The sequence below is a fragment of the Erythrolamprus reginae genome, chromosome 13 (assembly GCF_031021105.1).
Source record: "Erythrolamprus reginae isolate rEryReg1 chromosome 13, rEryReg1.hap1, whole genome shotgun sequence".
Taxonomy (NCBI): Eukaryota; Metazoa; Chordata; class Lepidosauria; order Squamata; family Dipsadidae; genus Erythrolamprus; species Erythrolamprus reginae.
In genome coordinates, this window is record NC_091962.1 from 10156249 (window position 1) to 10178577 (window position 22329).

The 22329-nt window shown below is 47.0% G+C and overlaps 1 protein-coding gene across 1 annotated transcript in view; it reads right to left on the minus strand.

Moving 5' to 3' along the window:
• RPS6KA4 (ribosomal protein S6 kinase A4) overlaps nucleotides 1–22329 on the minus strand; it is a 44233-nt gene that overhangs the window by 7855 nt on the left and 14049 nt on the right. The window contains exons 6-16 of the mRNA XM_070766181.1: nucleotides 22003–22083; nucleotides 20489–20592; nucleotides 19145–19295; nucleotides 17741–17902; nucleotides 11778–11903; nucleotides 10383–10516; nucleotides 9349–9442; nucleotides 7456–7626; nucleotides 6140–6331; nucleotides 2483–2642; nucleotides 325–488 (exon numbers count right to left, since the gene is read on the minus strand). Coding sequence (XP_070622282.1) covers nucleotides 325–488; nucleotides 2483–2642; nucleotides 6140–6331; nucleotides 7456–7626; nucleotides 9349–9442; nucleotides 10383–10516; nucleotides 11778–11903; nucleotides 17741–17902; nucleotides 19145–19295; nucleotides 20489–20592; nucleotides 22003–22083 — 1539 coding nt within the window. The remainder of the gene's footprint in view (nucleotides 1–324; nucleotides 489–2482; nucleotides 2643–6139; nucleotides 6332–7455; nucleotides 7627–9348; nucleotides 9443–10382; nucleotides 10517–11777; nucleotides 11904–17740; nucleotides 17903–19144; nucleotides 19296–20488; nucleotides 20593–22002; nucleotides 22084–22329) is intronic.

A 22329-nucleotide genomic window follows, 5' to 3' on the forward strand; every position in this document is an offset into this window, starting at 1 on the left:
CAGCGCTCTATATAGCGGGATCATAATCTCCCTCTTCCTGCTTGTTATACCTCTAGCTATGCAGCCAAGCATCGTACTTGCTTTCCCTATCATAATCCCCCAGCCCGGCAGTAAAGTCTACTTACCTTCCCTCCCAGTTCAGAAGTACCGCCCCTGCGCATGCGCAGAGGTTTTTAAAAAAACAGAAAATAGTGACAGGTGGGCAGAGCGTTGTGCGGCTGCCGCTACTGGTTCCCCGAACCGCCGCTGGCCAGCGCTACCGGTATGCATGAACCGGTAGAGTTTTGCTCTCTGCCCCACCCTAAAAAACCCTGGTCTGCTCACCATAAACGTCACATTGACGCCCGTTCGCACGGCGGGCCCGGAGCTTTCGAGGATGTCCGGCGTCATGAGCGGCGTGGACGAGAGGGCGCTACCATCTTGGAGCCACTCATTGTAGCGTAAGTTGGACATTTTCAAGCGCTTGGCAGGATCCACTGTCAGAAGACCTGGATGGGGAGAGAGAGGTGGATGAGATTTAAACCATAACAACCACCCTCTCGGCAAACCAACCAATGTCTCTCCCCACCCTAGTCAATTTTACTACAGCGGTACCTCTACTTACGAACTTAATTCGTTCCGTGACCAGGTTCTTAAGTAGAAAAGTTTGTAAGAAGAAGCAATTTTTCCCATAGGAATCAACGTAAAAGCAAATAATGTGTGCGATTGGGGAAACTACAGGGAGGGTGGAGGCCCTGTTTCCTCCCAGGAGATTCCTAGAGAGGCCCCACAGAGTCTTCTCCCCACGTTTTCCGGCCCTGTTTCCTCCCAGGGGATTCCTAGAGAGTCCGCACAGAGGCTTCTCCCCGCCTTTTCCAGCCCTGTCTCCTCCCAGGGGATTCCTAGAGAGGCCCCACGGAGGCTTCTCCCCGCCTTTTCCACCCCTGTTTCCTCCCAGGAGATTCCTAGAGAGGCCCCATGGAGGCTTCTCCCCGCCTTTTCTGGCCCTGTTTCCTCCCAGGAGATTCCTAGAGAGGCTCCACAGAGGCTTCTCCCCGCCTTTTCCAGCTCCGTTTCCTCCCAGGAGATTCCTAGAGAGGCCCCACGGAGGCTTCTCCCTGCCTTTTCCAGTTACAGTTTCGGAGGCTCAGGTTTGTAAATGGAAAATAGTTCTTGAAAGGAGGCAAAAAAATCTTGAACACCCGGTTCTTATCTAGAAAAGTTTGTAAGCAGAGGTAGGTAGAGGTACCACTGAACAGGTAATCTTACTACAGATAATCATTGCGAACAGCACTGGAAAGAGTGAGCTATGGTCGGTTTTCACACTTGTGACCATTGCAGCCGCCTCCCCACCCCCACGATCACATGATCCAAATTCTGATGTCACACTTAATGCCCGTTGCCATGTCCCAAGGTCCCGTGATTTGTGACTTCCTGACAGGACAAGACGAGGGGGAAACCACATTCGCTTCACAACCTTCCCCCGGGGCCACTGTAACTTCCAGTGGTCACAATGGGGGGGACGTTGATGAGTTGAGGATTATCCTTAGTCAAACCGAAAACCCTTGTGGTTTGTGCCAAAAAAAGAGAGATTAAGTTGGTGTCTTCAATGCAGAAGTTAGCTGGCGAAACCTCCGGTTCCTTTTTTTTTTCTTGCCGTGGGATGGAGGGGTTTCCCGCAAAGCCGAAGGCTGGTTTTGCACAACGTGCCTGAACTCAATTAACCTTGTTTTCTGCATCTCAACCACATATTTATAATCATAAGCTTGCCCAAACAGGCTGGCGCTGCACAGCCAAAACAGGGGTGTCAAATCGAGGGCTGGATCCGGCCTACGAGGTGCTTAGATCTAGCCCGCGAGGCTGCCCTGGAAACAGCGAAGGACCGGCCCGGGCTGCCTTGTCCAGCAAAAACAGCTTGGGAGGGCCACGGGCAGCCCATCGGAGGCCTATTTTTGCTGGCAGAGGCTGGTGGGAGGCCATTGCAGCTGAAAGGGAAACATTGGTTACAGGAGGGTGTTGCAACCAAAAACAGAGCTCGGGAGTCCGTTTCCACTGGCAAAACCCTTTGGCCGCTACGAAAACCCCCACAAGAGTGATGTGGAGCTGCCCCCCCGAGGTCAGCAGCCTCCCCGGCCTCCTGCAACACTTTGCTGGCCAAAAACAGGCTGCACGGACAACCCCCAAATGGCCTGTTTTTGGCCAGTAGAGTGCTTCAAGAGGCCAGTGAGCCAAAAACAGGCTTTGGTGTGTGCACACAACCCCTTTTGGCCAGTGGAGGCCCCGCAAGCCGGTCATTTCATATTTCCAGGGGGCGGATTTAAGCATCCCGCAGGCCGATCCGTCCTGCCGGTGGCCTTGAGTTTGACACCCCTGGCCTAGGGCATTAAGCCAATGCAATCGACCTGACCCAAGTTAAGCATGTTGTGCGAATGCAGAGGACCCCTGTTGCTCTCCCCCCTGGGAGGCCTCCCCATTGCCACGCCCGGCTGCCCATCCCCATCACCTCGAACGAGTTCCTTGGCTTCTTGGGAGACGTTTTTCCAAGCTTCGCTCTCTAGGGAGAACTGCCCTTCCTTGATTTTGTGCATGATGTCCGCCGCGTGGCTGGCCCCACTGCCTTCCAGGCTGCTGTGGAAGGGGACCTGGCCGGACAGCATGGTGTACTGGAAGGAGGAGAAGAGAAATGAGCCGACGGGAGGGGCCCAGCGACGTCTCCCCTCCCCGTAAGGACTTGCAGCCTGTCCTACCTTGAAAGGTGGCAGTAAAAGGGGGATGCCCACCCGGAAAAATTTAGAAACATAGAAGTCTGACGGCAGAAAAAGACCTCATGGTCCATCTAGTCTGCCCTTAAACTATTTCCTGTATTTTATCTTAGGATGGATCTATGTTTATCCCAGGCATTTTTAAATTCAGTTACTGTGGATTTATCTACCACGTCTGCTGGAAGTTTGTTCCAAGGATCTACTACTCTTTCAGTAAAATAATATTTTCTCATGTTGCTTTTGATCTTTCCCCCAACTAACTTCAGATTGTGTCCCCTTGTTCTTGGGTTCACTTTCCTATTAAAAACACTTCCCTCCTGGACCTTATTTAACCCTTTAACATATTTAAATGTTTCGATCATGCCCCCCCCCCCTTTTCCTTCTGTCCTCCAGACTATACAGATTGAGTTCATTAAGTCTTTCCTGATACGTTTTATGCTTAAGACCTTCCACCATTCTTGCAGCCCGTCTTTGGACCCCTTCAATTTTGTCAATCTCTTTTTGTAGGTGAGGTCTCCAGAACTGAACACAGTATTATTCCAAATGTGGTCTCACCAGCGCTCTATATAGCGGGATCATAATCTCCCTCTTCCTGCTTGTTATACCTCTAGCTATGCAGCCAAGCACCCTACTTGCTTTCCCTACTGCCTGACTGCAGGAGCTTTGGCTGAAGGAAGCTGCCCTGAACCCCTGGCTCCCCTCGATGCCCCCCCCAAACAATTTATGGGGGGCTTGGCAACATCCTCAGTGCTAGAAGGGGAGGGAGGATTGCAAAATGTAGGAGGGGGAGGACTTTGGGGTCCTTGGTGCTCTCTTGAACTTGGTTGTTTTCTCGCAGATGTTTCATAACCTAGCTAGATAACGTCATCAGTGCTAGAAGAGAAAGGGGGGTTGTGCAATGGAGGAGGAGGAAAAGGAGGACCACTGTGGGGTCCTTGCTGCTGAGCTTGGTTTTCTCGCAGATGCTTCGTGACCCAGCTAGGTAACACCATCACCCTACGGTTCAACCCAACAAACATCCCCTCCCATTATTTACAAAACCCACCGGGCTTTTTTGTGCAACCGGCCCCCAGCTTTGCGCCAGATATATCATGTCAGCCCGCCTCCAGTTCTCTCGACAGCAGAAAGAATCTCTGAAGTCCCTGGAGATTCTTAATGCACAATTATTAGAATCTCTGTTCTTAACACTCTCTCTCTCTTCCCCCCCCCCTTATTCTTTTTTCTCCACACGTTTGTATCTATAGTTACAAAGCCGTTCTGAATCTTAACCAAGAAATCAAGTGACATGTACAACCACAAAGTGAAATGTCACACGCACACACACTCGCACACAAATTGGAAGCTGTGTGGGTGTGACCCAGGAGCCATGCAACTCTGCCGGATTTCAATTCACACGGTTCCCTTCCCCTCTCCTCCTGGCCCACATGGGGGCTCTTGGATTGCAGAAAAGCCACGATTGATGGCTTTACACCCATTATCAATAAAATGGAGAATATCGGGAGCTCAGAGTTGCAATGGCTAGTGATGCTAGCCCTGATACAAACATAGAAACATAGAAGACTGACGGCAGAAAAAGACCTCATGGTCCATCTAGTCTGCCCTTATACTATTTCCTGTATTTTATCTTAGGATGGATATATGTTTATCCCAGGCATGTTTAAATAGATTTATCTACCATGTCTTCTGGAAGTTTGTTCCAAGGATCTACTACTCTTTCAGTAAAATAATATTTTCTCATGTTGCTTTTGATCTTTCCCCCAACTAACTTCAGATTGTGCCCCCTTGTTCTTGTGTTCACTTTCCTATTAAAAACACTTCCGTCCTGGATCTTATTTAACCCTTTAATATATTTAAATGTTTCGATCATGTCCCCCCTTTTCCTTCTGTCCTCCAGACTATACAGACTGAGTTCATGAAGTCTTTCCTGATATGTTTTATGCTTAAGACCTTCCACCATTCTTGTAGCCCGTCTTTGGACCCGTTCAATTTTGTCAATATCTTTTTGTAGGTGAGGTCTCCAGAACTGAACACAGTATTATTCCAAATGGGGCCTCACCAGCGCTCTATATAGTGGGATCATAATCTCCTTCTTCCTGCTTGTTATACCTCTAGCTATGCAGCCAAGCATCCTACTTGCTTTCCCTACCGCCTGACTGCACTGTTCACCCATTTGGAGACTGTCAGAAATCACTACGCCTAAATCCTTTTCTTCTGAAGTTTTTGCTAACACAGAACTGCCAATACACGATGTTACCTAGTTTGTTTGTTTGTTTTGTCCAATGCACAGTGAAGGTTATAGAGGATATACCTGAAGTAAAATATATCAGAAAAAGAAGAGAAGAGAAAATGTAGGAATAAAATACATAAGTGAAAGAACAGAAGAGAAGATTTAGGGATAGAAGAGAAGATATATGAGATACAGGAGAGACAATAGAACAGGGGACGGAAGGCACGCTGGTGCTCTTATGCACACCCCTTACTGACCTCTTAGGAATCTGGAGAGGTCGACCGTGGATAGTCTAAAGGTAAAATGTTGGGGGTTAAGGAATGACACTACGGACTCCAGTAATAAGTTCCACGCTTCGACAACTCGATTACTAAAGTCGTATTTTTTACAGTCAAGTTTGGAGCGGTTAATATTAAGCTTGAATCTGTTGTGTGCTCTTGTGTTGTTGTGGTTGAAGCTGAAGGAGTCGCTGGCAGGCAAGGGTGTTGCAGCATATGATCTTGTGGGCAATGCTTAGATCGTGTTTAAGGCATTTAAGGGTCATAAGACGTCTGCAAGAAAACAGGAATCCCAGAGGGCACCAAGGACCCCACAGTCCTGCTCTCCACAATCCCCATTCCCTTCTAGCACTGATGATGTTACCTAGTTGGGTCATAAAACGTCTGCAAGAAAACCAGCCATCTCAGAGTCAAAGGGCACCAAGGACCCTACAATCCACCACCACCACCACCTCCTCCTCTCCACAATCTCCATTCCTAAGGACTCCTCATTCCTTCTCTTCTTTTTCCTCCTCTTCCTCTCCCTTCTTCCCCCTCCTCTCTACAATCCCCATTCCCTTCTAGCACTGATTATATTACCTAGTTAGGGTAATGAAATGTCTATAAGAACCCAGCCAAGCTCGGAGAGCACCCCTTCATTTAGAACTTAGATTCTGTCCAACGACTTAGTCCAGGGGGAGGTAAAGTTGGCTCTTCTATGACTTGCGGACTTCAATTCCCAAAATTCCTGAGTTAACCATGGTAGCTTAGGAATTCTGGGAGTTGAGGTCCACACGTCATAGAAGAGCCAACTTTCCCTCCCCCTGACTTAGTCCAACGACTTAGTCCAAATGAAGTCCAACGACTTCGTTTGTGAACGACTCTCCTTGTCCTCCTTTGCGATCCCAACTCACCAAGATCACCCCGAGGCTCCAGAGGTCACAAGATTCATCGTAGCCTCCATCTTGCAGAAGCTCCGGGGCTGCATACTGGAGGGTGAAGCAGGGGGTCTGCATGGGCTGGGAATTCTGGGGGCAGAGGCGAGCAAAGCCGAAGTCGATCACCTTCACGGGGGCGCCCTCCGACTCGTCGGCGTAAAGAATGTTCTAGAAGCAAAGTCACAAAGGGTGACAGGTAGTCCTCGAGCAACCCCTTTTATTGTCCTTTCTCTCTTTTTTAAAGCAAATTTCTAGCGCATCGCAATATTTTTACACAGATCCATACCCATTTTTTTACATTGCCTCTACTGAATAATATACATTATATCATATATTTACATGTTTCTTATTTTTCATCAGTCATTTCACATTGTTTCACATTCCTTTCTCCCCCCCCCCTAATCCAATTGTACCATCTGTTCCATGTTTCATAATATTCTGAATTATTTAGCCCTTTAAGCTCCATTGTCAGCCTGTCCATTTCTGCACACCTGTAAATTTTATCTATTAAGTACATTTTCTGATGGGATTGAGTCATTTTTCCAATACAGTGTTCCCTCGATTTCCGCGGGTTCGAACTTCGCGAAAAGTCTATACCACGGTTTTCCCCACCTGATGACGTCATATGTCATCGCCAAACTTTTGTCTGCTTTTAATAAATATTTTTTTAATAAACTTTAGTAAATAAACATGGTGAGTAATAATCTAAATGGTTGCTAAGGGAATGGAAAATTGCAATTTAGGGTTTTAAAGTGTTAAGGGAAGGTTTGTGATACTGTTCATACCCAAAAATAGTGTATTTACTTCCGCATCTTTACTTCGCGGAAATTCAACTTTCGCGGGCGGTCTCGGAACACATCCCCCGCGAAAAGCGAGGGAACACTATATTGCGTGTATGCTGTCCTCGCAGCTGTTATAATATGTATTGTTAAGTATTGTGTCTTCTTGGGATATTGTTTCTTCATTATTCCGAGTAAAAATAATTCAGGAGTGAACTCCATTTCTATTTCCATTATGCTTTGCAGCCAATTGTATACTATTTTCCAGTAACCTTTTGCTTTGGGACATGTCCACCACATATGGAAGGAGGTACCTAACTCTTTTTTACATTTTCAGCAGTTCCATTGTGTAGCGGTATATAAGTCTAAATACTATTGCTATCTTATAATTCAATTTTAAAGCAAAAAAAAAAATTGTCGGGTTGAAAACAGAAAACTTCCATAAATGCAGTTTTGGGCTCTTTCACCCAACGGCTTCACTGGGAACCCAGCCTCCCTTTTTCCTAAGCGTACCTCGGGCTTGAGGTCCCGATGCACCACTCCCGAGTCGTGCATGAAGCTGACGGCGGAAACCAAGCTGCGCATAATCTGGCTGGCTTCTGACTCGCTGAAGTGTTGCTTCTTCTTGATCCGGTCCAGAAGCTCCCCGCCCCTCAGCAATTCCATCACCAGGTACGTGTGATACTATGGACAAAGAAGGCCAACAAGGGACATACATACAGCGGCGCCTTGGTACTCAATGGCTTCGAAACTCATCGAATTGACTATTTGACGCATTTAACACACCGACAATTTTTGTCCCGGTACTCATAGTTGATTTAGTACGTAACACACAAGCTAGAACATGTTGAAGCTGGCTGCCTTGTGACTCCTTACGGTCTGCCAGTGGAGCTGACAACAGTTCCAGACAGTGAGGAGTTGGGGAGGAACATGGGCCATTCCTGGAGTCTGGGGAAGGCTCTTGGTCTGAGGTAGAAACAGGGCCAGGGCTGTCTGACAGTTATCAGCTGCCTTTGGAGTCAGACATCAGTGAGGCAGAGGAACAGAGCTGCCAGACGAAGGGAACAGCTAAGGAGCAAGGGTCGACTTAGGAGTAAGGCCACTGGTGAACGATGAATGGCCCCTCCCAGAGGGCATAAAAGAGGAGCAAAAGGAGAGGAGAGTTTGCACGACACCATAATTTTGCTTAATTGGTTCATGACTCTCAAGAGACTCCTTGCCAATTTTTGAAGAAAACGTGGCAGCTCTCCAAGCCAGATAAGGTCAGTGGCTATAAATTTACCCTTGAAAGACTTTGCTGGATGTGAATGAGAAGAATTCACAAAAACGTAATTAAAAAAGGGAGGTTTGTCGGGACAAGGAGTCTGCTTCATGGTTCGTGGCATCCTATGTGGGAACACAATTTGTTTGGTACATTCCCTCACATACAGAATGCCTTTCATCCTGCCTTGGGCTGACCTCTGAGGAAGAATCTGGGGAGACATCCCAGGGAGATATGAGAGGCTTACTCATTGTTTTTGCTACTCATTGCACCTCTTGATAAATTTTGACGAGCCGTATACTAATGTCTCCTGAGTTTTCACCCCCATGCACACGACAACAACCCTGTGGGGTAGGGTCATCCTAGATCAGGGGTGTCAAACTGGTGGCCTGCGGGCCAAGACCAGTTCCATGAAGGCAAGAGATGTCATGTGATGTCAACGTGACACGGCGAGGTTCATACCCATGTCCTAGACCAGTGATGGCGAACCATTTTTGATTCGCATGCCAAAAGGATGTGTGTGTGTGTACGCTTGCATGCGTGCATGTGTCCATACCCTTTCCTTCCCCCCATGAATGCGCCCCTGCATGCTGTCCCGCGCATGCGCACAACCACCCCAATCCCCACGCATGGGATGGTGAAAAAAACAGCCAAACCAGAAGTTCAGAAAAACAGACTTCCGGTTTACTTGTTGTGCTGTTTTTTTGCCCTTCTGGGCTTCAGGAAGCTTCCCTGAGCCTTCCAGTGTGCAAAAAACAGCACAATGGGCAAACCACAACTCTGTTTTCAAAACTTCCGGTTTGTCCATTGAGCGCTTTCTTTGCACTCCAGGGCTTCAAGGAAGAAACGGCCTTTCCCAAGGCTGAAAATCAGCTGGCCGGTGCGCCCATGCGCATTGGAGCTGACAAAGGGCAACATCTCGCGTGCCCTCAGATATGGTTCCGTGTGCTACCTGCGGTACACACGCCATAGGTTCGCCATCACGGTCGTAGACCAAGAGGCCAGCCCGAGTCCCATTAAAAAACTTCCATGTCTGAGGTTGGACTTGAATTAGGGTCTGTCCAAATCTCGGGATCTAACCCCCTCATCCAAAACCAAGTTAGGTTTCTCCAGGTGCTTCCTCTCCGAGAACAAGGGACCCTCACCTGGTCTTGATGAACGTCATGAAGCTTGACGATGTTCGGGTGGGTCTCGCAGATCTGCAGAGCCGCCACCTCTCGCTGGGTGTTGACTTCCATCCTGCGCCGGGAAAAAGGAGGAGAAAGATGCCACTGTCCATCGCAGTCGATTGCACGACTATAAAGTCCTTTTTGTTGTAGGTGTTGCCTTTGCAGCCCAACCCATCATTCCTTCGTTTTCTGCGCAGTGCCAATTTCGACCTGCCGACAGCCTCTCCAGCTAGCTTAGTGACACCGCTGACGTGAACGTCCCACACAAAGAGAGAATTCTTCATTTCAGGGATTTGAAATATACAGTGGTACCTCTACCTAAGAACGCCTCTCCTTAAGAACTTTTCTAGATAAGAACTGGGTGTTCACAATTTTTTTGCCTCCATTTTCTACTTAAGAACATGAGTCATTAAAAATTTCCCAGGAAATTTGAGAGCGGCACGAAGGCCCAACCAGTTTCCTGCCATTCTCCCTGAGTTTCTCCCTCTGGCGCAGTGTATGGGAGGCAGCCTCGCGCCGGGTGTATGGGAGGGACATGCTCCTCGCCGCCTCCAAGTCCCTCTTTTTTTTTTAAGCCTTAACATTTTTGATTTTTTTGATTCCCCTCACCTTTCCTTCTTCCTTCAGCAGTGACTGTCCTCTTCCTCCTCCTCCTTCTGCCACCCAAATTCCGAGCTTTTATTTCTTTCCTAATGGGTTTGCACGCATTATTTGCTTTTACATTGATTCCTATGGGGAAATTGCTTCTATTTACAAACTTCTCTATTTAAAAACCTGGTCGCGGAATGAATTAAGTTCTTAAGTAGAGGTACCACTGTATAGTGTAGTGTAGTGTAGTATAGTATAGTATAGTATGAATATAAACTATGAAATATAAAAATATAAAATATGAATTGAATATAATATAAAATAATAAAAATATAAAATATATAAAATAATAAAACAGAACCTTTCCAGATGGACGAGGCAAGCTAAGAACAAAAAACCGACATAAAATAAAAACTTGCTACCTTTTGCTGATGATTTTGACCGCAAATTCCATCCCGTTTTGCCGATGTCGGCAACGGCGGCAGACAGAGAAGCTTCCCTCGCCCAGGGGCGGCTCCACCAAGTCCATCTCATATTTTTGGAAGAACGAAGAATCCTGAGAGAGAAAGAAGAAAGAAGGAGGGAGTTAGTAGGCCAGAAAGGTGATTCTTGCTGTTAGCATTACAAGTAGAATCACTTAATTTGTCTTCTAAATCACCTCCAATGCTTACAAACTCTGTGGATCCAATTATTACCTGGCCTATCGCGAAAACCTTTGACTTTTAACATCCTGGAAGGGCTGGCTGATTTTCTAAAGGCGGTCCTTGACTTACGACCAAAGTTTACTTCAAAGTTACGGACATAAGCCCTGGCAGTCATTAAGAAGGTCGGCAGGGGAGAGGAGTCATTCCCTTAACAACGGCGGTGATTTGCTTAACAACACCATGGCACGAAAGCTCGTAAAATGAGGCAAAATTCACTTAGCCAACGTTTCACTTAGCAACAGAAATTCGGCGCTCAATTGGGGGTCGTAAGTACAGTGGTACCTCTACCTAAGAACGCCTCTCTACTTACGAACTTTTCTAGATAAGAACCGGGTGTCCAAGATTTTTTTGCCTCTTCTCAAGAACCATTTTCCACTTACAAACCCGAGCCTACGAAACTGTAACCGGAAAAAGCAGGGAGAAGCCTCCGTGGGGCCTCTCTAGCAATCTCCTGGGAGGAAACAGGGCTGGAAAAGGCGGGGAAAGGCCTCTGTGGGGCCTCTCTAGAAATCTTCTGGGAGGAAACAGCTGGAAAAGGTGGGGAGAAGCCTCCAAGGGCCCTCTCTAGAAATCTCCTGGGAGGAAACAGGGCCAGAAAAGGCGGGGAGAAGCCTCTGTGGGGCCTCTCTAGGAATCTCCTGGGAGGAAACAGGGCCAGAAAAGGCGGGGAGAAGCCTCTGTGGGGCCTCTCTAGAAATCTCCTGGGAGGAAACAGGGCCAGAAAAGGCGGGGAGAAGCCTCTGTGGGGCCTCTCTAGGAATCTCCTGGGAGGAAACGGCCTCCACCCTCTCTGTGGTTTCCCCAATCGCACGCCTTATTTGCTTTTACATTGATTCCTAGGGGAAAAATGGCTTCTTCTTACAAACCTTTCTACTTAAGAACCTGGTCACGGTACGGATTAAGTTCATCAATAAGACCCAGGAAACTTTTTTGAGGCCCCGTTCACACATCCCGTCGTGTTCAAAGTGAGTTGCACGAACCCAGCCAGCCCCTCCGGTTTGTAAACCAGGATTTTCCATTGTGGTCTATTGTGCGATTCCACCCCACCACATCCACAAAATTTGCCCCACTCACTTCCTGCTTCTCCTCCCCCCGAGAGCAATTCCCCCTTACCTTCATCATGGCGCTGCGGGCCACCGCAGACCTTCCGGGACGCTCCCTGTCGCAGGCTGCCTCAAGTACGTCAGCGGTCACAGCATTGCGGTTGAAGAGGATGGACGGGGCGATGAAGGAATATCCCTTTCGGAAAGGAAAAAAAGCAGAGATGGCATTGCGATCACCCAGACTTGGAAAGAAAGGCATCAAACAATTATGGGAATTCGGCATATCTAGCGCAGTGGTTCCCAATCCTTTTTTAAAAGTCATACTTCACCTAAGTGTGTGTGTGTGTGTGTGTGTGTGTGTGTGTGTGTGTGTGTGTGTGTGTGTATGTATATATATATATATATATATATATATATATATATATATATTTTACACTGCTCAAAAAAATAAAGGGAACACTTAAACAGCACAATATAACTCCAAGTCAATCAAACTTCTGTGAAATCAAACTGTCCACTTAGGAAGCAACACTGAGTGACAAATCAATTTCACATGCTGTTGTGCACATTCAACTTTGTACAGAACGAAGTATTCAATGTTTCATTCATTCGGATCTAGGATGTGTTATTTGAGTACAGTGATCCCCCGGTTATTGCGTCCCCGACCATTGCGAACAGGGTAATTTGCGATTTTTCAACCCGGAAGTCAAAATACCATCTACGCATGCGTGCCCTTTTTTTCTATGGGCACGCATGCGTAGATGGCAACCGGGAGATCAGCTGCTGGGCGGCTTCCCTGGGTCTTCCCCCTCTTGCTGGCATCAGCGAGGAGTTTCCCCACCGCCCACGCAAACTCCTCGCTGCCGCTCGCCCGCCCTTCGCCTGCCCACGCCGTTCGCTCCCCCTGTTGCTGGCGGGAGGGCGAGAAGCCCTCCCCAGCACCCGCTCGCCCGCCCTTCGCCGCTCGCCCGCCCTTCGCCCTGGCCGCTTCTTCCCAGCGGAGAAATTCCAGCCCCCACCTGGTCCCGCCCGATCCTCCTCCCTGAGGCAGCTCGCCCTCCCATGGCCGCTTCCTCCACCCTCCAGCGCAAGCCCTCGCCACCGCAGCCAACGCGCGCTGCGATCTTCAAGCCCGGCTCCTTTCGGCCCAGCATCCCGGGCCAAGCAGCTGCCTTCCGTGACTGAGCCTGGCTGGCCCGGAAGATCGTAGCGCGCGTTGGTTGCAGCGGCGAGCGAAGCCAAGCCGGCAGCAATGTCGCCGCCGCTGCAGCCAACGCGCGCTACGATCTTCCGGGCCAGCCAGGCTCAGTGACGGAAGGCAGCCGCTTGGCCCGGGATGCTGGGCCGAGAGGAGCCGGGCTTGATCCGCTGAGCCTGGCTGGCCCGGAAGATCGTAGCGCGCGTTGGCTGCAGCGGCGAGCGAAGCAAAGCCGGCAGCAATGTCGCCGCCGCTGCAGCCAACGCGCGCTACGATCTTCCGGGCCAGCCAGGCTCAGCGGATCAAGCCCGGCTCCTCTCGGCCCAGCATCCCGGGCCAAGCGGCTGCCTTCCGTCACTGAGCCTGGCTGGCCCGGAAGATCGTAGCGCGCGTTGGCTGCAGCGGCGGCAACATTGCTGCCGGCTTGGCTTCGCTCGCTCGCCGCTGAGGAGCCGAAGATTGGGGGGCGGCGCGGCTCTTTTAAAACATCGCCGCCGACATGGGGGGCTTGCTAGCACCCCCCCAAACCCGGGTTGGGGGTTCGGGGGGGTGCTAGCGAGCCCCCCATGTCGGCGGCGATGTTTTAAAAGAGCCGCGCCGCCCCCCAATCTTCGGCTCCTCGCTAGCGCTGCGGAAGTTTAAAACACCATCTGCACATGCGCAGATGGTGTTTTTACTTCCGCAGCGCTACTTCGCGAAAACCCGCTCGTTGCGGGGGGTCCTGGAACGGAACCCTCGCAACGAGCTGGGGATCACTGTATTCCCTTTATTTTATTGAGCAGTATACATTTTTCCAAGATATCATAAAGAAATATCCTCAATTTGCACCCTTTATACTTTTATCTCCCATCTGTTTTCCTTCTATATTTTGTGTTACTCCCCTCCCTCTCTCCCTCTCTCCCTCCCCTCCCTCCTACCACTGGGATACATGAGGCAGAAGACGGTCCTGTAGGGCTTAATAGGTCATGACCAACACTTTGAATTGCGTTCAGAGACCAATCGGCAGCCGATTGGGTTCACCGAGTGCTGGAGAGACATGGGCAGGCCCAAGACTGCTCACGTGGTTGCCTTTTGTAGTTTCCAGACACTTTTCAGAGGTGGCCCCATGTAGAGAGCATTGCAGTAGTCAAACCTCGAGGTGATGAGGGCCTGAGTGACTGTGAGCAGAGACTCCCTGTTCCAGGTAGGGCCGCAACTGGTGCACCAGGCGGACCTGGGCTAACGTCCCCCTCGCCACAGCTGAAAGATGGTGTTCCAAGCTCAGCTGTGGATCGAGGAGGACGCCCAAGTTGCAGACCCTCTCTGAGGGGGCAGAGACTCCCCCTCCTTAGGGTAATGGATGGACAGGTGGACAGCCACTCCATCTTGTTAGGGTTGAGCTTGAGTCTGTTGACACCCATCCAGACCCTAACAGCCTTCACATGGGTGGAGATGTAAAGTTGAGTTTGATCAGCGTACTGATAGTAACTCACTTTTTGTTCTCGGATGATTTCACCCAGCGGTTTTTGTTTTTTTTTTAAAATAATTTTTAATTGGATTATATACATATTAAAAACACAGAAACAGATCATTGTATTGTCAGTTTGTAAGTACAATTGTAAGATGTCTGTTGTATGACAGTACAACATATAACCCTTTCCCTCCCCCCTCCTGCTGTTTCCTTAACAGCTTATCTTGTTATAAATTCACGGTCGTTCGTATCAGCGTGGTTATACATATATCGAAATACAGTACTACTAATAGTACAGGTAAAAAGAATTTATCAGCAAATAAGTAAAGTATTGTTCACCTATATTTGGTTTGTTTTTGTGTTTTCTTTTACTTTTTATTTTAACCTTATGTACAGCTATTCTTTTTTCGGTTGTTGGCCCAGTTATAAAAGTTTTTCCACGTGTCTTTATCTTGTATTTGTTTATCGCTTTTAAGTTTTTGTGTTAGTGTGTCATATTCTGCACAGTCAAATATTTTTTTAATCAAATCTCTTTCCGTTGGTAAATCTTCTTTCTTCCAATTTTCTGCTATAGTGATCCTGCTTGCCGTAATTTATTTATTTATTTATTTGTTTGTTTGTTTGTTTGTTTATATATTTATTCATTCATTTATTCATTTATTCATTTATTGGATTTGTATGCCGCCCCTCTCCGCAGACTCGGGGCGGCTAACAACAGTAATAAAAACAGCATGTAAATCCAATATTAAAACAGCTAAAAATCCCTTATTAAGTGTTGTATTAAATGGTAATCTTCTTTTTTGATTCTCATGTCTATGATACCTAGTAGGAAGATCTCTGGTTTAAGTTGCAGATTGATTTTAGTAATTTCCTGTATCCGTTTTCTAATTTTATTCCATAATATTTTGATTTTTGGGCAAGTCCACCACATGTGGAAGAACGTTCCGTTTGTGTTTGAGCCTCTCCAACAATTTGGTTTTAATTTAGGATAAGTTTGGGCTAGTCTTGATGGTGATATATGCCACCTGTAGAACCCAGCGGTTTCATGTAGATATTAAACAACAGGGGGGAGGGTGAATCAAAATTTGTTGGGTGAATCAAGCACCCACATTTTGTTCACTCGACAACACCCCCCCCCCTTGCACCCAAAGGATGCTGCAATGGTTATCAGTCCGTCCTAAGTCACATTTTTCAGTGATTCTTGTAACTTTGAACGGTTGCTAAATCTGCGATTGTTAGTCGAGATAATTGCCCTCTATCATTCTCATATAGAAGGGGACCATCTCTTTTTGAACTCTTAAGTGAATCCCAGATCCTGGGGTGTCACGTCACTCAAAGGACCCCTGAAATGTCAGCGCAGGCGCAACCGTTGCTGGCTGGTTGCTTGGAAGTTTGAAAGAACATTTTGAAAGTCGCCAATCCAAAAAAAAAATCTAGTCCTCCAAGACGAAAACAAACCCCCACTTTTCTTCTGTTCCACCGTCTTCGCAGATGAGTAAGTTTGTGCAAGGCACTTCCTGAAACGATTTCGATCGTTGAAAGAAAAACAACTGGTTTCAACGCGAAAAAACCACAATTTTTCTGCCCCCTTTTTTAACGACTCGGAAAGATAGAAACATAGAAGACTGACGGCAAGGAGGGCAAGAGCATATAGACTTACGGTATATACTTATATACCACTTTACAGGGCTTTTTCTAAGCTGCCGGTTATTCTGACCGACAAGCTCATAGAAACATAGAAGACTGACGGCAGAAAAAGACCTCATGGTCCATCTAGTCTGCCCTTATACTATTTACTGTATTTTATCTTACAATGGATCTATGTTTATCCCAGGCATGTTTACATTCAGTCCCTGTGGATTTACCAACCACATCTGCTGGAAGTTTGTTCCAAGGATCTACTACTCTTTCAGTAAAATAATATTTTCTCATGTTGCTTTTGATCTTTCCTTCAACTAACTTCAAATTGTGTCCCCTTGTTCTTGTGTTCACTTTCCTATTAAAAACACTTCCCTCCTGGACCTTATTTAACTCTTTAACGTATTTAAATGTTTCGATCATGTCCCCCCTTTTCCTTCTGTCCTCCAGACTCTACAGATTGAGTTCATTAAGTCTTTCCTGATACGTTTTATGCTTAAGACCTTCCACCATTCTTGTAGCCCGTCTTTGGACCTGTTCAATTTTGTCAATATCTTTTTGTAGGTGAGGTCTTTTTTAAAAAAAGAAAAGAAATATCCCATCTCTTTCCTTTTTCTCTGCAACTTTATATTCATTTTAATTCTCCCTCATTCTAGTAATTTTGTGGCTCCTTGGTCCAGGAAGTTTGATTATATGGAGAAATCCAATGCATCGAAATGAAAATTTGGATTGATTTAATTGTCATTTTATATGAATTTACACATCCCAAGGTGCCTGCTCTGGGACTGGAGTTTGAGTCTTAATATTAGCCTAGCCTTTTCCCTATCCTTAAAAGTTTGTTTTGCCATGAATATTGTTACCGATAGAACATTATTTCCAACATTAACACACCGCCAACAGATTACTGCAAATAGAGGTATAACAAGCAGGAAGAGGGAGATTATGATCCCGCTATATAGAGTGCTGGTGAGGCCACATTTGGAATACTGTGTTCAGTTCTGGAGACCTCACCTACAAAAAGATATTGACAAAATTGAACGGGTCCAAAGACGGGCTACAAGAATGGTGGAAGGTCTTAAGCATAAAACGTATCAGGAAAGACTTAATGAACTCCATCTGTATAGTCTGGAGGACAGAAGGAAAAGGGGGGGACATGATCAAAACATTTAAATATGTTAAAGAGTTAAATAAGGTCCAGGAGGGAAGTGTTTTTAATAGGAAAGTGAACACAAGAACAAGGGGACACAATCTGAAGTTAGTTGGGGGAAAGATCAAAAGCAACGTGATGAAATATTATTTCACTGAAAGAGTAGTAGATCCTTGGAACAAACTTCCAGCAGACGTGGTTGGTGAATCCACAGTAACTGAATTTAAACATGCCTGGGATAAACATATATCCATCCTAAGATAAAATACAGGAAATAGTATAATGGCAGACTAGATGGACCATGAGGTCTTTTTCTGCCGTCAGTCTTCTATGTTTCTATTACAATCTTTTCACAAACGCTTGCAATGAACCATCCAATGACAGAGAGTCTTCAAGTTATGACCGCCATCCTATGACATCTGATTTTATGAACCCAGAGGTCGTAATTATGAATGCTGCAGGGGTTAAACAAACTCATTGTTTGTTATTTTGGTTACGTTTTGCCGTAAATCTTACTAAGCGCTTTAAAACAAAAAAAAAACACCCATCATAAAACAAAGTCTGCCATCTGCAACACCTATGGAAATATGGTGAACGCACCTGGAAGACACGGTCTAGGCTGGGAGGGGTCCCAGCCGGAGAGTAGATGGGCTCCAAGCTGGTGAATTCTTCGGCAAAGTTCCGCACGTCCAACTCGTGACGAATGAGGGGTTTAAAGGGCGGCCTGAGGCGGCGCGCTGCTAATTCATCCCAGTCCAAAGCCTGGAGGGGGGAAAAATAATTGGAGAGAAGATATGACTGGGCTGCAGAGATAAACCAGCTCAACGTCGGCAATTTCAAGATGGGTGGACTTCAACTCCCAGAATCCCCCAGACAGCATGCGTTAAGATGGATGGACTTTGATTCCAATAATAATAATAATAATAATAATAATTATTATTATTATTATTATTATTATTATTTATTAGATTTGTATGCCGCCCCTCTCCGAAGACTCCGGGCGGCTAACAACAATATAAAAAGACAATGTAAACAAATCTAATATTAAAAACAATCTAAAAAACCCCAATTTAAAGAACCACTCATACATACAAGCATGCCATGTATAAATTCTATAAGCCTAGGGGGAAGGGAAATTTCAATTCCCCCATGCCTGACGACAGAGGTGGGTTTTAAGAAGCTTGCGAAAGGCAAGGAGGGTGGGAGCAGTTCTAATCTCCGGGGGGAGTTGATTCCAGAGGGCCGGGGCCGCCACAGAGAAGGCTCTTTCCCTGGGGCCCGGCAGACGACATTGTTTAGTCGACGGGACCCGGAGAACGCCAACTCTGTGGGACCTTATCGGCCGCTGGGATTCGTGCGGTAGCAAGCGGTTCCGGAGGTACTCTGGTCCAATGCCAAGTAGGGCTTTAAAAGTCATGACCAACACTTTGAATTGTGACCGGAAACTGATCGGCAGCCATTGCAGGCCACGGAGTGTTGGTGTAACATGGGCATACCTAGGTAAGCCCAATATTGCTCTCGCAGCTGCATTCTGCACGATCTGAAGTTTCCGTGGGCGAATCTGGGAAGCCCCACGATGGCTCTCGCGGCCGCGTTCTGCACAATCTGGAGTTGGATGGACTCTAATTCCCAGAATTCCCTAGACAGTATACGTTAAGATGGGTGGACTTCAACTCCCAGAATCCCCCAGCCAGCATGCTTTATGATGAATGAACTTCAATCCCCAGGATTCCCCAGCCAGCATGCTTGAAGATGGGTGAACTTTGACTCAACACTGGCTAGAGGATTCTGGGAGTTGAGGTCCACACCCCTTAAAAGTCACTGAGGTTAAAGATCCCTGCTCAAAACAAAGCTAACCCCCCCCCCCAACCAAGCGCAATAAATTCAGGCGTTGCGCAGTGACAATCCCAATCCTTGCGCAAACGGTTCTCCGGAGGGGAGGTCATGCCAGGAATCGGCCCCGCTCAGCATCTCCAAGGCAGGCGCTAGACTTGCAAACCTTACCCTGAAGAACGGGTGGTCTTTAATCTCCTGGGCCCCCATCGGGCCGGACCCCAAGCGTTTCCTGGGGTCTTTGCACAGGAGCTTCTGCAGGAGATCGCGAGCCTCGTGGCCGATCACCGACGGGAAGGGCGGGCTGCACTTCAGGATCCTTCTAGAATAGCAAGAGCAAGAGCACTTAAGACTTATATCCCGCACATCAGAGTGTTTTACAGCCCCCCCCCTCTAAGCAGAGTCAGCCTCTTGCCCCCAACAATCCGGCTCCTCATTTTACCACCCTTAGAAGGACGGGAGGCTGAGTCAACCATGAGCCAGTCAGGATCGAACTACTGGCACGCAGCAGAGTTGATGTATGTATGGAAGAAAGGGAGGGAGGGAAGGAGGGCAAGAGCACATAGACTTATATACTTATATACCACTTTACAGGGCTTTTTCTAAGCTGCTGGTCATTCTGACCGACAAGCTCATAGAAACATAGAAGACTGATGGCAGAAAAAGACCTCATGGTCCATCTAGTCTGCCCTTATACTATTTCCTGTGTTTTATCTTACAATGGATCTATGTTTATCCCAGGCATGTTTAAATCCAGTTCCTGTGGATTTACCAACCACGTCTGCTGGAAGTTTGTTCCAAGGATCTACTACTCTTTCAGTGAAATAATATTTTCTCACGTTGCTTTTGATCTTTCCCCCAACTAACTTCAGATTGTGTCCCCTTGTTCTTGTGTTCACTTTCCTATTAAAAACACTTCCCTCCTGGACCTTATTTAACCCTTTAATATATTTAAATGTTTCGATCATGTCCCCCCTTTCCCTTCCATCCTCCAGACTATACAGATTGAGTTCATGAAGTCTTTCCTGATACGTTTTATGCTTAAGACCTTCCACCATTCTTGTAGCCCGTCTTTGGACCCGTTCAATTTTGTCAATATCTTTTTGTAGGTGAGGTCTCCAGAACTGGACACATATTCCAAATGTGGCCTCACCAGCACTCTACATAAGGGGATCACAATCTCCCTCTTCCTGCTTGTTATACCTCTAGCTATGCAACCAAGCATCCTACTTACTTTCCCTACCTAAGCTCAGCGTCTTAGCTGCTGAGCCACCGCGTGCCAAGCAAGGTGCCATTCAAATGCCACTTTTTTTATTTTTTTCATGCATTTTGCTTGGATTATTTTTTTTCCCCTCCACCCTGGGAATCAAGTTATGTCCGTCAACTTCATGGCTCTTATCTCTTCTCCCCGCCATCCTCCGTTCCATCCCTCTTGTATCTGGATTGATTTTGCTCTTCATTTCATCATCTACCTGCCCCCCCTTCTCCAGTTCTCCCCCCCCCCCCTGACCTCACCTGGAGACTTCCGCCTGGGAATTCTTCTCTCCTTCGAGGGTGAACGGAGACGCGCCGGTCAAAAGCTCAAAGACCAAGATGCCCAAACTCCACCAGTCCACAGACTGCAAGAGGGGAAAAATTCATGACTGAACCGATATAATACAGGGGGTCCTCGAACGTACGACCGTCCGTTTAGCGACCGCTCGAAGTTCCAGCAGCGTTGGAAAATGGGACACACAACCGTTCCTCGTGGTTATGACGGTCACAGGATGAAAATCCAGGCACTGGGCAATTTGGAGGTTGGGGTGTCCATGGGATCCCTATTTGTGATTTTTCCCGCTGGCTTCCGGCGCTCAAAATGAACGGGGCATAGAAATATGGAAGACTATACTATTTCCTGTATTTTATCTTAGGATGGATATATGTTTATCTCAGGCATGTTTAAATTCAGTGACTGTGGATTTACCAACAACATCTGCTGGAAATTTGTTCCAAGGATCTACTACTCTTTCCATCGAATAATATTTTATCACGTTGCTTCTGATCTTTCCCCCAACTAACTTCAGATTGTGTTCTTGTGTTCACTTTCCTATTAAAAACACTTCCCTCCTGGACTTTATTTAACCTTTTAACATATTTAAATGTTTCGATCATGTCCCCCCTTTTCCTTCTGTCCTCCAGACTCTACAGATGGAGTTCATGAAGTCTTTCCTGATACGTTTTATGCTTAAGACCTTCCACCATTCTTGTAGCCCGTCTTTGAACCCGTTCAATTTTGTCAATATCTTTTTGTAGGTGAGGTCTCCAGAACTGAACACAGTATTATTCCAAATGGGGTCTCACCAGCACTCTATACAGCGGGATCATAATCTCCCTCTTCCTGCTTGTTATACCTCTAGCTATGCAGCCAAGCATCCTACTTGCTTTCCCTACCGCCTGACTGCACTGTTCACCCACTTTGAGACTGTCAGAAATCACGACCCCTAAATCCTTCTCTTCTGAAGTTTTTGCTAACACAGAACTGCCAGTGCAATACTCAGATTGAGGATTAATTTTGCCCAAGTGCATTATTTTACATTTGGAAACATTAAACTGCAGTTTCCATTGCTTTGGCCATTTATCTAGTAAATCAGGGGCAAGGAGTGGTGGCCTTCACATAATTTACCTATCGGATCACCTAGCACTGAAAATTTGAGTGTACTGTGCTTTGCTCTCGCACACAAATGCATGTGGCATAGAAAATGTGGCTAAATAGGACGGCATATCGCCGGGGCGGCTGGGCAGCCGTCTGCAGGTCGCTACTACCAGTTCACCCGTACCAGCTAAATCCCCCCTCAGTGGCGGTGGGGGGGCTCTGGATTCACTTAACAACGGTGTGATATGTTTAACGACTGGCAAAAGCAAGATCATTCCCTTCCCCACGCCCATTTTATCGTAAGCTTCCGCGCAGGCTGTTACTGCCGATATGTGAGAAACCTGCTTTCCAGTTTTTCAGGCCTGGGGCGGAGAATTTTATAGGCCAACCTTCTCACCTTGCCGTGTCCACTTTTGCTGCGTACGATCTCGGGGGCCATGTATTCGATGGTGCCGCAAAACGAGAAGGTCCGTTCTTTCTGTGGCAAAGGGAAATGAAAAGAAAAGGAAGAGAAGGGAACGGAAGGGAGGAAAAGGAGGAAAGATGGGAAAGAGGGAAGGAAGAAAGGCAGATAAGATAGGCAGCCATATTAGAGGAAGGAAGAAAAAGAGGGAAGGAAGAAGGAAAGGAAGGAAGGAAGGAAAAGAGGGGAGGAAGGAGAAGGAAAGAAATAAGGGAAGGAAGGAGGGAAGCAGGCAGATAAAATAGGCAGTCATATTAGAGG